Raw genomic sequence first — 13,136 nt, 5'->3', positions numbered from 1 at the left:
GGTTCGTGGTAGATGGCTTTGACTATCTTGAGAAAAGTTCCTCCAAAACCCATTTTGGTGAGAGTTTTTATCATGAATGGGTGTTGGATCTTGTCAAATGCTTTCTCTGCATCTATTGATATGATCATATGGTTTTTATCTTTACTTTTGTTGATATGATGGATTATGTTGATTGATTTCCAAATGTTAAACCATCCTTGCATCCCAGGGATGAATCCCACTTGGTCATGGTGTATGATCTTTTTGATGAGTTGTTGGATTCTGTTTGCTAGTATTTTGTTGAGGATCTTCACATCGGTGTTCATCAAGGATATTGGTCTATAGTTTTCTTTGTTAGTGGTGTCTTTGTTTGCTTTTGGTATTAGGGAGATATGTGCATCGTAGAAACTGTTCGGAAGGGTTCCTGTCTTTTCAATTTCCTGGAAAAGCTTGAGGAGAACTGGCAACAAGTCTTTAAATGTTTGGAAGAATTTGCCAGTGAATCCATCTGGACCTGGGCTTTTGTTTTTGGGAAGACTTTTGATTACAGTTTCGATTTCCTTGATATTTATGGGCCTATTCAGGTATTTCAAGTCTTCTTGGTTCAGTCTTGGGAGATTGTAGGAATCAAGGAATTCGTCCATTTCTTTTAGGTTCTCTTGTTTCGTGGCATACAGACTTTCAAAGTAGTCTCTGATGATCTTTTGAATCTCCTTGGTTTCTGTTGTGATGTCCCCCTTTTCATTTCTGATTCGGTTTATTAGGGTTTTCTCTCTTTCCTCGTGAGTCTTGCTAGCGGTTTATCAATCTTATTTATTTTCTCAAAGAACCAGCTCTTTATTTCATTGATCTTTCAGATTGTTTTTCGGGTTTCTATATCGTTAATTTCTGCTCTAAGTTTTATTATTTCTTTCCTTCGATCTGGTTTGGGTTCCTTTTGCTGGTCCTCTTCTAAGATCTTCAGCTGCGAAGCCAAGCTATCTATATAGGCCCTTTCTTCCTTTCTGAGGAAAGCTTGCAGAGCTATAAATTTTCCCCTTAATACAGCTTTAGCTGCGTCCCATAGGTTCTGGTAGCTTGTGTCTTCATTCTCATTTGTTTCAAGGTATTTTTTTATTTCTTCCTTGATTTCCTTCGTGACCCACTCATTGTTCAGTAGTGAGTTGTTTAATTTCCAAGTGTTTGATTTGGTTCTTCACGTCTGTGCGTGATTAATTTCCATCTTCAGTGCATCATGGTCTGAGAAGATAGTTTATACAATTTCTATCTTCCCGATTCTATTAAGGTATAATTTGTGACCCAGAATGTGGTCTATTTTGGAAAATGATCCATGTGCGCTGGAAAAGAATGTGTATTCTTTCTTTTTGGGGTATATAGCCCTGTATAGGTCTATTAGCCCTGAATCTTCCATTTCTTACTTCAGAGCCATTGTTTCCTTGCTGAGTGTTGTTCTTGTCGATCTATCCAGAGGTGATAAAGCAGTGTTGAAGTCTCCTACTACTATCGTGTTGCTAGTTATGTCCTCCTTGAATTCTGTTAGGAGTTCTTTTAAGTATTTAGCTGGTCGTTCTTTAGGTGCGTATATGTTTAATAGTGTGATTTCTTCCTGTTGTACATATCCTTTGATGAATAGGAAATGACCTTCGCTATCCCTTCTAATCTTTTTCAGCCTGAAATCTATGTTGTCGGATACTAGTATGGCCACCCCCGCTTTTTTGAGGGAGCTGTTTGCTTGCAGGATTGTTTTCCATCCTTTGATTTTGAGTCTGTGTTTGTTCTGACTATTTAGATGTGTTTCTTGTAGGCAGCAGAAAGTTGGGTTTAGTTTCCGAATCCATTTTGCCACTCTGTGCCTCTTGATTGGTGCATTTAGACCGTTAACATTAAGAGAAGTTATTGTCATGGGATTTTGTGCCATTTTTCTGTAGGGTTTGTTGTTCTTATAGGTCTTTTTCCTTGTCTTATATTAGCCCTTTGAGTCCTTCTTTTAAATTTGGTCTTGAGTCTATGAAGTTCCTGAGCTGTTGTTTCTCCGTGAAATAGTGTATGGTTCCTTCAAGTTTAATTGAGAGTTTAGCCGGGTAAAGTATTCTTGGTGAGGCATTCATTTCATTGAGTTTTTTCACTATATCCCACCATTGTCTTCGGGCTTGGAAGGTTTCTTCTGATAGGTCTGCTGTGAATCTAAGGGGTGCTCCTTTGTATATGATCTCCTTCTTTGATCTTGCTGCTTGCAGTATTGTGTCTCTATCCATAGCATCCATCATTCTGACTATGATATGCCTTGGGGATTTTTTATTTGGGTCCCTTTTAGCTGGTACCCTTCAGACTCCTTGGATCTGGATGTCCATATTTTCTAGCTCTGGGAATTTCTTAGTAATGATGTCTTTAATTGTGTTTTTTTCATTAAGATTGGTCCCCTGTGGTTCTGGTACTCCAATGATTCTTATGTTGTTTCTCTTGAGGTCATCCCCTAGGACTCTAATTCGCTCTAGAGCCATTTTGAGGTCTTTTGCCATTATTTGTTGTTGCCTATATGCTTTCTGCAGCTCGTCTTCAAGATCGCTGATTCTTTCTTCGGCAGCAGTCATTCTACTGTTAAGGGCTCCTACTGAGTTTTTTATTTCATCTATCGATTCTTTTAATTGTGTCACTTCTGTTCGTAGCTTCGAAATTTCTGCTCTCATTTCTTCCTGGATTATCTTGGTGGATCATTCCAATGCTGCATCCATATTCTCCCTTAATTTATTGGATGTTCGCTCCATAGTTGCTTTTAGTTCTTCAACCATCTTCACGATTTCCTCTCTGAATTCTTTATCAGAGAGAAGACTATATTTCTGGGGAGTCATTGCTGGGGTTGCAGAGATCCTCCCTTCCATCTCTGCTGGTGGTGGGGATTTTCGCTGTTTCTTCATGTTGATATGAGTTTTACTATTAGGCGCTCTCCTTAGCTTGAGAGGGGTCTGAAGAGAAAGCGTGGGGCTATGATCTTTTTACAAAGGACTCTATGTGCGGCTCGATGAGTTCATTAACAGTCTTTGTGAAATGAGGATAGGCTAGGTCAGTTGACTATTAACATATAGTGACTAAGATGACCAGGGTATTCTTCAGAGGGATAGATTCTATCGATTAGGGCCAGAGCACAATGCATTGAGTGGGAAAAATATCTTCGGCCGCTCCAGAAGGAGGCCACGCCCCCTTTCGTGTGGACACGCCTCTTACAACCTGATAGAGATGGGAGGGGTCAGGCCTGCTGCAGGGAGACTCAGAGGCGCGAGACGACCAGGTCTGGGGTCTCGGGGGCCCCAGGCTGTGGCCGCGGGGGGATCCGAGAGCTCTTCCACAGGGGGCAGGGTCCGAGAGGGAGAGTGCCAATCACCTGGTAGAGATGGGAGGGGTCAGGCCCGCTGCAGGGAGACTCAGAGGTGCGAGACGGCCGGGGTCTGGGGTCTCCGCGGCCCCAGGCCGTGGCCGCAGGGGAATCTGAGCGCTCTTCCACAGGGGGCAAGGTCCGAGAGCTGCACTTTGATAATTTCTGTCATTAGTCTTAAGGGTTGTTTTCACTGGACATTGTCTGTTCCCTTCACTTTTTTATACACCACATATATATTCCTTAATGAACTAAGCAACCTCATTTATTTGAATGCTTTTTTTCCTATTCTAGTTTAAAGTTACAAGTTGTAAAAATGTTTCTCTCCTTCTTCTTTTTTTTTTTTTTAATTTTTTATTGAGTCACCATGTGGAAAGTTACAAAGTTTTCAGGTTTAAATCTCAGTTATACAATGCTCGAATACCCATCCCTTCACCAGTGCTCATATTCCACCACCAAGAATCCCAGTATAGCTCCACCCCACCCCCTCACACCCCTAACCCCCCCACACCCCTAGCCCCCCCCACCCTAAGCCCCCCCCCCCCCCCCGCCTGTGTAACTAATAAATTTCACTTTACTTTCACTTTGATTGCATACAATATTTCAACGAAACTCACTATTATTGTTTGGAGAGTCTCTCCCCTAAAGTCAGACCTGCTGAAAAGGAAGCATTAGATAATTTGTTTTCCATTGCTGAGGATGAAGAGGTATGAGGTCGAGTGACCACACTTATCGGCCTCTCAGTTTTGGGTTTCTGTAATTTAGTATTTTAGTAATCTCTCCTTTTTCTTAACTTCTGCTTTCTTTCAATTTCTTAACAGACATATGGAACAAAACAGGAGCTGTTAAATTGGTCCGATGGTCTCCTGACAATAGTGTTGTGATAGTGACCTGGGAGTATGGAGGCCTTTCTTTATGGAGTGTGTTTGGAGCCCAGCTGATTTGTACACTTGGTGGAGAATTTGCGTGAGTCTAATGTATACAGATTTTAGATAAAATAATTTCACCTCACCCAGGCAGTATTTCGCCTCCCTATGCAAGCACACTTACAACATAAAAACTTTGTGCCATACAGGTTATCTTTAGCCTTATTTGACTTGTCCCAAAACAGTTTGTATGTTCAGAATTAACTTGTTGAAAATACATTGATTCTCCAAACATCCTTTTAAAGCCAACAGTTTACTCAGTAAAAATTCATTTTATTGAACCTCTGCTGAATGTCATGTTAGATTCTTGGTTAAGTCAGACTGGAGAGATAGTACAGGGTTTAAGATACTTAGCTGATATTGCTAACTCTTCACTTATATGTATGGGTTTTGTCCCCAACACCACATATGCTCCCCCATGCACTGCCAGGGGTCACTCTTTACTGAGCATAGAGCCAGGAAACACCACCAGGTGTTTCACCCTGGTGGTGAAAAAGCTCACCCTTCCACCCCCCAAAAAAGTTTAAATTAAACATGGTTCTTCCTTCAAGAAACCTGCTTCTAATTGAAGCAGTAAGCCATGTTATAATAACTAAGACATTGAAATGACATTATCTCATCAAGATTCTGTTGGTTAATTAAGTAGATTGATAGGAGAAGGTTGATACCTCTACCCATATATACTGCTGCTATTTTGCTGCTATACTGCTATTTTGTTTTGGTGGTAGTGGTGAGGGGGTTAGATTATACCCGTTGATGCTCAGGGATTACTCCTGGCTCAGCAATTATTCTTGGTGGACTCAGGGGACCATATGGGATTCTGGGGATCAAACTCAGGTTGACTGCATGCAAGACAAATACCCTACCTAATGTGCGATCACTCCAGCGATCACACCCATCTTATACCACTCTGAACCCCAGGCTTAGCAAAATGAGCACATTCTCAAGCCACCTGAGCTTTCAAGTAGCTATTTGGGACGTAAAAGGACTGTCTCAGTGATGTACCTAGGTGTATAAACCTGCCATCATATATTTTCTGCATTATTGTTTATTATTTGGACTTGGGAGGGTTGGTTTAGGTGTTTGCAGGGGGTTGGGTTTTGGGGTCACACCTGGCAATGCTTGGGGCTACTTGCACCTTGATGCTCAGGTATTGCTCCCTGATGGAACTCAGGGAACCCTGTAGTGCTGAGGATCAAACTCAAGACCTTCCAGTCCTTTGATTTCCTCAGTTCCTTATTTCTGTCTTGAAAGAATAAAATTTTATTTTTGCCAAGTTCAGTATTACATAAAATTAGTAGAATCTTACCTGTTTTTCTGTTCTGTTTCAGTTACAGTTCTGATGGTACCAAAAAAGATCCCCTTAAGATTAACTCTATGGTAAGTACTTTGAATTAAAAAAAAATTGATAAACTGTGAAAAACTAGGATATTTTTCCCTTTGGGGGGAGGGTACTAGGGATCAAATCTGGGACTCCTGCATGCAAAGTTTGTGCTCAGTCTATTGAACCATCTCTCCGGCCAGAACACATCTAGTTTATCCAACTATTTTCATATGAAAGAAAAACCTTATTAAGATTCTGATATTTTGCAGTAATTCATATACATATATACATATAATCCTCCACCTCCATTACTATTTTCTTGGTCTAACCGAATGGGAGTTATTAAAATCTCAAACAACAACCTACAATGGAATCTAGTTATAGAATCTTAAAATCAACTGGACTTAAAGATCATATCTGAACCTTCTCATTTTACAGAAGAAGAAACAGATACCCTGAGAAACCAAACAGAATGCCAAAGTAATTAACAATAAAATGATAGCCTAGCATGGAATGAATAGCTACATAGTCTCATAGCTTTCAATGCCTTTTCTTTGCTTTATATAAAACTACCTCTGTTTTGGGTGCATCTTGGTCAGTCTTCATCTAGGTAACCTAGGTATTCCTTTGTAAGGATTATCTTTGTACAGTCATACATTGCTTAGAGATAGGGATACTTAAGAAATTTATCATTAGGTGAGTTTGTCATTGTGCGAATATCACAGTGTGATTGCACAGGCCTAGATATTTCAGCCCAGTCTATACATAAGCTATATGGTCATTGTGGTTCATTGTTGACCTAATGTGAAATGGCACACAAGTATATTTGTGAAACAGTTTAAAATTTAATTTTAATTTTAAATTGCATTTCTTAGTATTTAGAGCTAAATTAATATGTAGTCTTTACTTAAGGTAGAAAACAGTATGATTGGTGGTTTCCAAGGAGATAGTTAAGATGGAACAGAGATAAAAAATTATTCTTGTCAGCATTGTTTGTTATGGTTTCTTAAGGATTCACTAATGATGCTGCTGATGCAATACTTTAGGATTTGAGTATTTAATACTAGGGAAAGATAAATATTTTACTACTTTGATTTTTGCTTTTTTACCTTCTCTCTTTCTGTGATTCTCAAGAGCTGGGGTGCAGAAGGCTATCACCTATGGGTTATCAGTGGATTTGGGCCTCAAAATACTGAAATTGAATCTGACCCGAAGAGTATAGTTAAACAGCCTGGTATTCTGCTATTCCAGTTTATTAAGAGTGTACTCACTGCAAACCCTTGTATGGTAAGTTTATTTCATTATAACTATTTCAATAGCTTTTATTTGAGAATATCAGACTTTTATTTATTACATGCATTTTGTGGCCACTTCTGGTAGTACTTGGCATCACTTCCAGCATTGTCAGGCTCAGAGTTCTCTCAGTAGTGCTTTGGATCAAAGCTGGGCTTCCCACATGCAAAAGATGAATTCAGCCTTTTAAGCTTTCTGTGGCTACAAACATCTGAATAACATTTCCTAAAGTTTCTTAGTGGGAACTCTTCATGAGAAGTATCACTTAGGTTTACAGGATTTTTTAAAAATTATTGTCATGTAAATGTGAAGTATAAGTGTTAAAGCTGTAGAAATTTCTTTATTTTTTTTCTTTTTTCTTTTTGAGGGAGGAGGGTGCTCCAAAAGTGCTCAGGAAGTTCAGGAGCCCCACCAGCGTTTTTCAGTGCAAAGTTCTGAGGATCCTGTACTGCAGAGGGTTACCCCAGTCACCCTTGTGGTGCTGGGGACCCCCAGGGCCAAATCCAGGGAAACTTGGGGTCCTCCAGTCCCTAATCACTGTCTCCTACCCCCTAGCTTCTGAGTGACTTCTTTATTATGAAACTCCAGAATTTCTAATATGCTAATGAATCCAGAAGTTGATCTATAAAAATCAGTGTTTCCCAAGCTTATTTGTAAATTTTAAAATAACACCTTGGAGAAAATATGTCTTAGAACTTGCTTTGGGAACACTTCCCCAAGTTCATATGAGTAGTTCATATGAACTACTCATGTTTGATGAAGCTGTAATATGTTATTAATGTACAATAATAGAATGGGTTGCATGTTAGAATACATGTCATAATATCTACTGCCAGAGGGCTTTAGAATATTTTAGCAAACCTGTGTAATGACACTGCTCTATGGACTGGTCTATTGAAAACTGTTACTGAGACAGTGAGGTTATTTATATTCAGTGTCTCATTTAATCAGTTAAAATCTGGGCCTGTTTTGAATCTACATGATAAAATAGACTCTAATGAAAATGTTATTTATGATGAGAACTAATCATTAAAATATTGCCTGTTTCCTTGAAATGTAATAGAGTACCAATTCATTATATATTTTGTCCTCTGTGAGGAAAATTCAATACTGACACATCTGATATGTATCTTATTTGAAAAAATGAAATGGACATATAACTTAGCTTTCCCTACCTAATGATTATGTTGCTTTCTTCCTCTGCTATTCTGCTTCTTTTATCCTTCATCCAGAGTAATCAAGAGCAAGTGCTGCTTCAAGGGGAGGACCGCTTGTACTTGAACTGTGGAGAGGCCTCACAAGCACAGAATCCCAGGAATTCTTCCACATGCTCCGAGCGTAAATCCAGGCCGGAGAAGAACCCATTTGCAGATGGCAGTTCAGAGTCTCAGGGGTTAAGCACTTTACTTGGACACCGGCATTGGCATGTTGTACAGGTAAATGTTAGTTACTGTTGACTTAGTCCTTGGTTAAGATTTTTAAATTAGATTTTTAATGTTTCATCTGTTGCTTTAGAAAAGTCTTTTTCATGGTCTTGTCTCCTGCATTTCTTCTTTGTTCTTGTATTCTTGTCTTCTCCTTCCTTTCCAGTTGATAGAGACCCACCTGCTATTAGTAGTGAAGTTTCAGAAGCTGAAAGCTTAAGTTTTGCCCTCTTCTTGTACAGAATTGTCTATTTTATTTCCAACTCCCTCCCACCCCAGTTTTTGTTAAATATTTAGTTCTTGGTATTTGCATAAGCAAAAATATAGTAATTTCACAAGAAGTGTTGCTGACCTTCTAGTCCTAATGGAGAAACATTGAAGTTAATTAACTGACTCTGAATCCAAGTTGTAAACTTGTGATCAGTCTAGAACTTTATTGTTAGTAACATTATTATTAATCTTGTTCCAGATTATTTACTGGTTCTGGTAAAACTTTGAATAGCAATTTTGAAAATTGTCATTTAACATGGAAATTAATTCTGAATTTTGATATCAAATAAAATTAACTTGAAGCTTTTATACACAATTTCAAAGTCCTGGATGTTTTCTTTCCCTTTCTTGGATACCATACTGCCTTTAGGTACACTAGCACCTACTCTTAAATTAATTCCTTTCAGTTAGTTGTTATTTCTATAATTCTTTCCTTCCTTCTACATTCTATACTTTACCTTACTAGCTTACTTCAGCTCTCATGTTATTTTCAGTTGACTTTAGCAATATTGAGAGACAGAAGAATGGTGATTGTGTGAAAAATTAAAGAGCATTATCTCTTAAATTGACATGTGGTATACATCAAAGAAAAATGTGCTTAATTTACATTAATAAATTCATAAAATCAAACAATATGCATACCATTTTATAATTAGTAACAATTATTAAATAAAACTGCATCAGCTACTTTCTTGACTAAAATTTTCCACTGCTCCCTTCTCTCCTATAGCCATTTCTCTGCTATTTTCATTTCCCCATACTTTGAACTATTCATTCTACACTGACCTAGCATCAATGCCAGTTCTGCCTAGACAGGTCTGTGTTGCCAGAGAGCCAAGTAGAGCAGAGGATCAAAGAAGGTAGGTCTGGAACTAAAAAATCCATCAGGCAATAACAAAAACTTAATTTCCTTCCAGCTAAAATATTCAGTGATTCTTAAACATTTATGAATTATCCCATATTTGAAATATATAACACTGAATATGACTTTAGACAAAATAAATAACAAGATTCTTCTGGGTTTTTTTTAAGCTATTAAAAATATTCAGAAAGATGAATTTGTTTAACTCAGTTTTACCTAATTTTTTCAGTTCTCTTAAAATTAGTGTTTGAGCTATACTCCCAAGTCAATTAAATTGTAGTAAACTCATAGAATTAGAGCTAGAAGGCCCGTAGGGATCATAGAGTCCAGCTGGATTTCATACACGAGGGAATAAGTTCAGGGAAGTTAGGTGACTTGCCCAGGGTCACAAAGAGTAGTGGCAGACTTACCTTTTCTGTAATATAAATTATGACAGTCTAACTTATTTTTAAAACCTGCATACAAAATGTTAAGTCATACACCGCTATTTAAAACTTAGAATGTGCCTTTTTGGCAATGATTATGCTTGGAGCAACCATAACTTTTGTTTCCTGGCATTCCTGCCATTTGATTCAATGCAGGCCCATGGTGGTAGTTTAGTTTCCATTTAATGCTAACACTTTATCTTCCAGGCTTTGTAGCCACTAGTAATGCATCCCTGAAAGAACCGTGGGTCGTTGCTTAATTATCCCTCCAACATAAGCTCTTGTCTAGGATTAGTGTCCCATTCTCTCCACCAGAGTGACTTTGCATGATTCATAACTTTTCGCTTCTTGTACAGCTTAGAGTTCATCAGATGAGCTCCAACTAATTCCGCTGCACTGTATGTTTCTTCTCTAGACTACTGGATCTTTTGTTTGTTTAAGTCTTCTATCTTATGCTTATTATTTTCTTGACCAGAAGAGTCTGCAATTATGTTTTTTCCCTTGAACTAAAACAGCACAAATTCATACTTGTCAGAAGTAGTAAACTCAGCAGTACTGTAGTGATGGTGCTTTATTTACTTTGAATTTTGCTAGCTATAATTTCTTTACGTTTTGAAAGTAGTTTTCTTACAGAGCACAAATAATGTGAAATTTTTTTTAAAATGAAAAAGCAAAATAGTCTTTGATGGTTTTAAGTTATATTTCTTCTTGGATTGCCTTTTATTTTACCTTCAATATTTTAGGTGATATAAACATTAATTTCTAAAAGGTATGTAACTCGGTATCATCCGTGATCTCAAAATGCTGGTTTTGTAGTTTACCTCTTTGGAAAAAACAAGCTTCACAAAAATGTGTGATATACGCACCTGAGATAAATATCATTGTGTTAGAGGTAGCAACAGAAATTTTATTTTTTTTATTTATTTTTAATTTTATTGAATCACTGTGAGATAGTTACAAGCTTCATGTTTGGGTTACAGTCACACAATGATCAAACATCCATCCCTCCACCAGTGCACAACAGAATATTTTAAAGGAAATTTTGAATATGTGCGCTGGTGAAGGGATGGGTGTTTGAGCATTGTATAACTGAGACTTAAACCTGAAAGCTTTGTAACTTTCCACATGGTGAATTAATAAAAGAATTTAAAAAAAAAAAAGAAATTTCATTTATAAGCAATTTGCTCTCATTTCGACAATGTCAAGTGTACCAGGGTTGACATTTGGCATTGATCAATCTACCAGATGGATACCTCTCACAGTCTTACCAGTTATTAATAAAAATAGACCAAGCTGGGCACGAGGTTTCTTTTTTTGCTTTTTTTTTTTTTTTCAGAATAATTTTAATGGGGAACAGGTGCTTCAGGAATTTTGACAGAATGAGAAGTTCTAAGATGTTAAGAGTAGAGATTCTGTACCTTAGCACTCAGCTTCCCAGTATATAGCATGATTGTTGTACCATTGTAATGCAGTCGTGCATGAGTTTGTTCATTGTTCACTAGCTGTCTCTCTTTCCTTCTGCCATTTCTTATTCTCAGTGGCACATTGGTCAGTAAAGGTGACCTAAGTAGAAAATAAAAATTTCCTATTCTGATAGCATTACAAACACAAAACTGCTTTAGAAGTAAGGCTTCATTTAAAGTTAGTTTGATATTTGAAAATAAATTTTCTGTGATGAGCACTTTTACATAATTCTGGAGAAACAGAATAAACTTTTCTCCAGTAGATATTCTTCAGAGTTTCCTTGTATGGTAAGATTTATCCTGGTTTCCACAATTAGAAATTCTTCATGTTGGAATTCTCTTTGGCAGCAAGATTCCATATCCACTCACATATTCCACAAATATGACACCACACATGAAAGAGACAAGGGGTTTCTTTCTAATGTCATGGGTGTCTGATTCTTTTATACACAGGTATCTTCAGGTGATTATGTATTTCTACATCTACAGAAGACTTGTTACTGTTTTTGGCGTATTGAATACGCCACAGGTAGATTGCCAGTCTATGCCGTGAGGGCGGGATACTCAAATCTCACAATGAAGACATTAGTGGTGCCCGCTCGAGCAAATCGATGAACAATAGGATGATAGTGCAGTGCTACATCTACAAAAACTTCCCTTACAGCTTCCTATATAAAGCAGTTTTCAGCTTTTATTTTTGCTTCTTGATCAATTTTTCTGAGTTAATTTCACCTGGGATATTGAATTTTATTAATGGGCCTGAGTGGTATAGCATATGTTTTAAGATGCAAAGTAAACGTTCTTCAAGCATTTATTATAACATTGTTATCTGAAATTTTGTGAAATAGGCCTTCATAAGCCAGCACTGCAATTAAGAACTTTCAGATGTACTGAAAGCTATTAATTTACTTAGATTGCAGGTTGATTTATAAGATAAGATGAATCTAACAGCATAATGATTTAGTTTTTTCAAGATAATAGTATGCTCCTGCATACTACTTTAATATAATTTTTTTTGGATCACACCCAGAGATGCACAGGGGTTACTCCTGGCTCTGCACTCAGGAATTACCCCTGGCGGTGCTCAGGGGACCCATATAGGATGCTGGGAATCAAACCTGGGGCGGCCGCGTGCAAGGCAGATGCCCTACTCGCTGTGCTATCGCTCAAGCCCCAACTTTAATATAATTTTTGATTCATCTTCACATTGCACAAAGACACTGTGTTTACTTTGCTTTTACTTTTGAAATATTTATTTCTTTGAGTAAAAGGAAGACAAATTTTAACAAGTAGAAGTGTCTCTTGTTCCAGGAACAGAAGATTCTCCCCTGTCATTCTCTTAATTTTCACTCCATGGTTGTGAAAACTAGTCAGTTGGCTAGGAGAGCATTCAGTCTTTAATGAAGTTAGAATTTGAGATTCTAGTGAATCTTTAATGAAGCTAAATCTACATTGATATTTCACCAAGGACTCTTCTTGGTTTTTTGGTGGGATATACCTGGTGGTGTTCAGAGGCCTCTACCAACTCAGTATTCAGAGATCATTCTCAGGGGTGCTCATGGGACCATACGCAGGGGATTGAACCAGGCCTCCTGCGTGCAAAGTATGTGCTCAATCTGTTCAACAATTTCCAGCCCTCACAAAGATACCTTTTATTTTGAAATTTTTGTTAAAGTGATGCCAAAATTGTACATTATGTTGCAGATAAAGAGTTAATATTTATTATGTATTAAGAGTTCTTATATATGATTTTAACACACCAATCAGAAATAAGAGTTTATATATAATGTTCCATGTATA

At 37.6% G+C, this 13,136-nt stretch overlaps 1 protein-coding gene across 4 annotated transcripts in view; it reads left to right on the top strand.

Moving 5' to 3' along the window:
• The window catches only part of RIC1 (RIC1 homolog, RAB6A GEF complex partner 1), a 101,581-nt gene that overhangs the window by 59,345 nt on the left and 29,100 nt on the right, over window positions 1-13,136 (top strand). For all 4 annotated transcript variants that reach the window (XM_055124072.1, XM_055124075.1, XM_004600140.2 and 1 more), the window contains exons 9-12: window positions 4,171-4,315; window positions 5,607-5,655; window positions 6,734-6,886; window positions 8,125-8,328. In XM_055124072.1, the coding sequence (XP_054980047.1) occupies window positions 4,171-4,315; window positions 5,607-5,655; window positions 6,734-6,886; window positions 8,125-8,328 (551 nt within the window). The remainder of the gene's footprint in view (window positions 1-4,170; window positions 4,316-5,606; window positions 5,656-6,733; window positions 6,887-8,124; window positions 8,329-13,136) is intronic.

Source organism: Sorex araneus, chromosome 1 (genome assembly GCF_027595985.1).
Source record: "Sorex araneus isolate mSorAra2 chromosome 1, mSorAra2.pri, whole genome shotgun sequence".
Lineage (NCBI taxonomy): Eukaryota > Metazoa > Chordata > Mammalia > Eulipotyphla > Soricidae > Sorex > Sorex araneus.
Note: the sequence above shows the minus strand (reverse complement) of the source record. Positions and strands in the feature narration are given on the sequence as shown.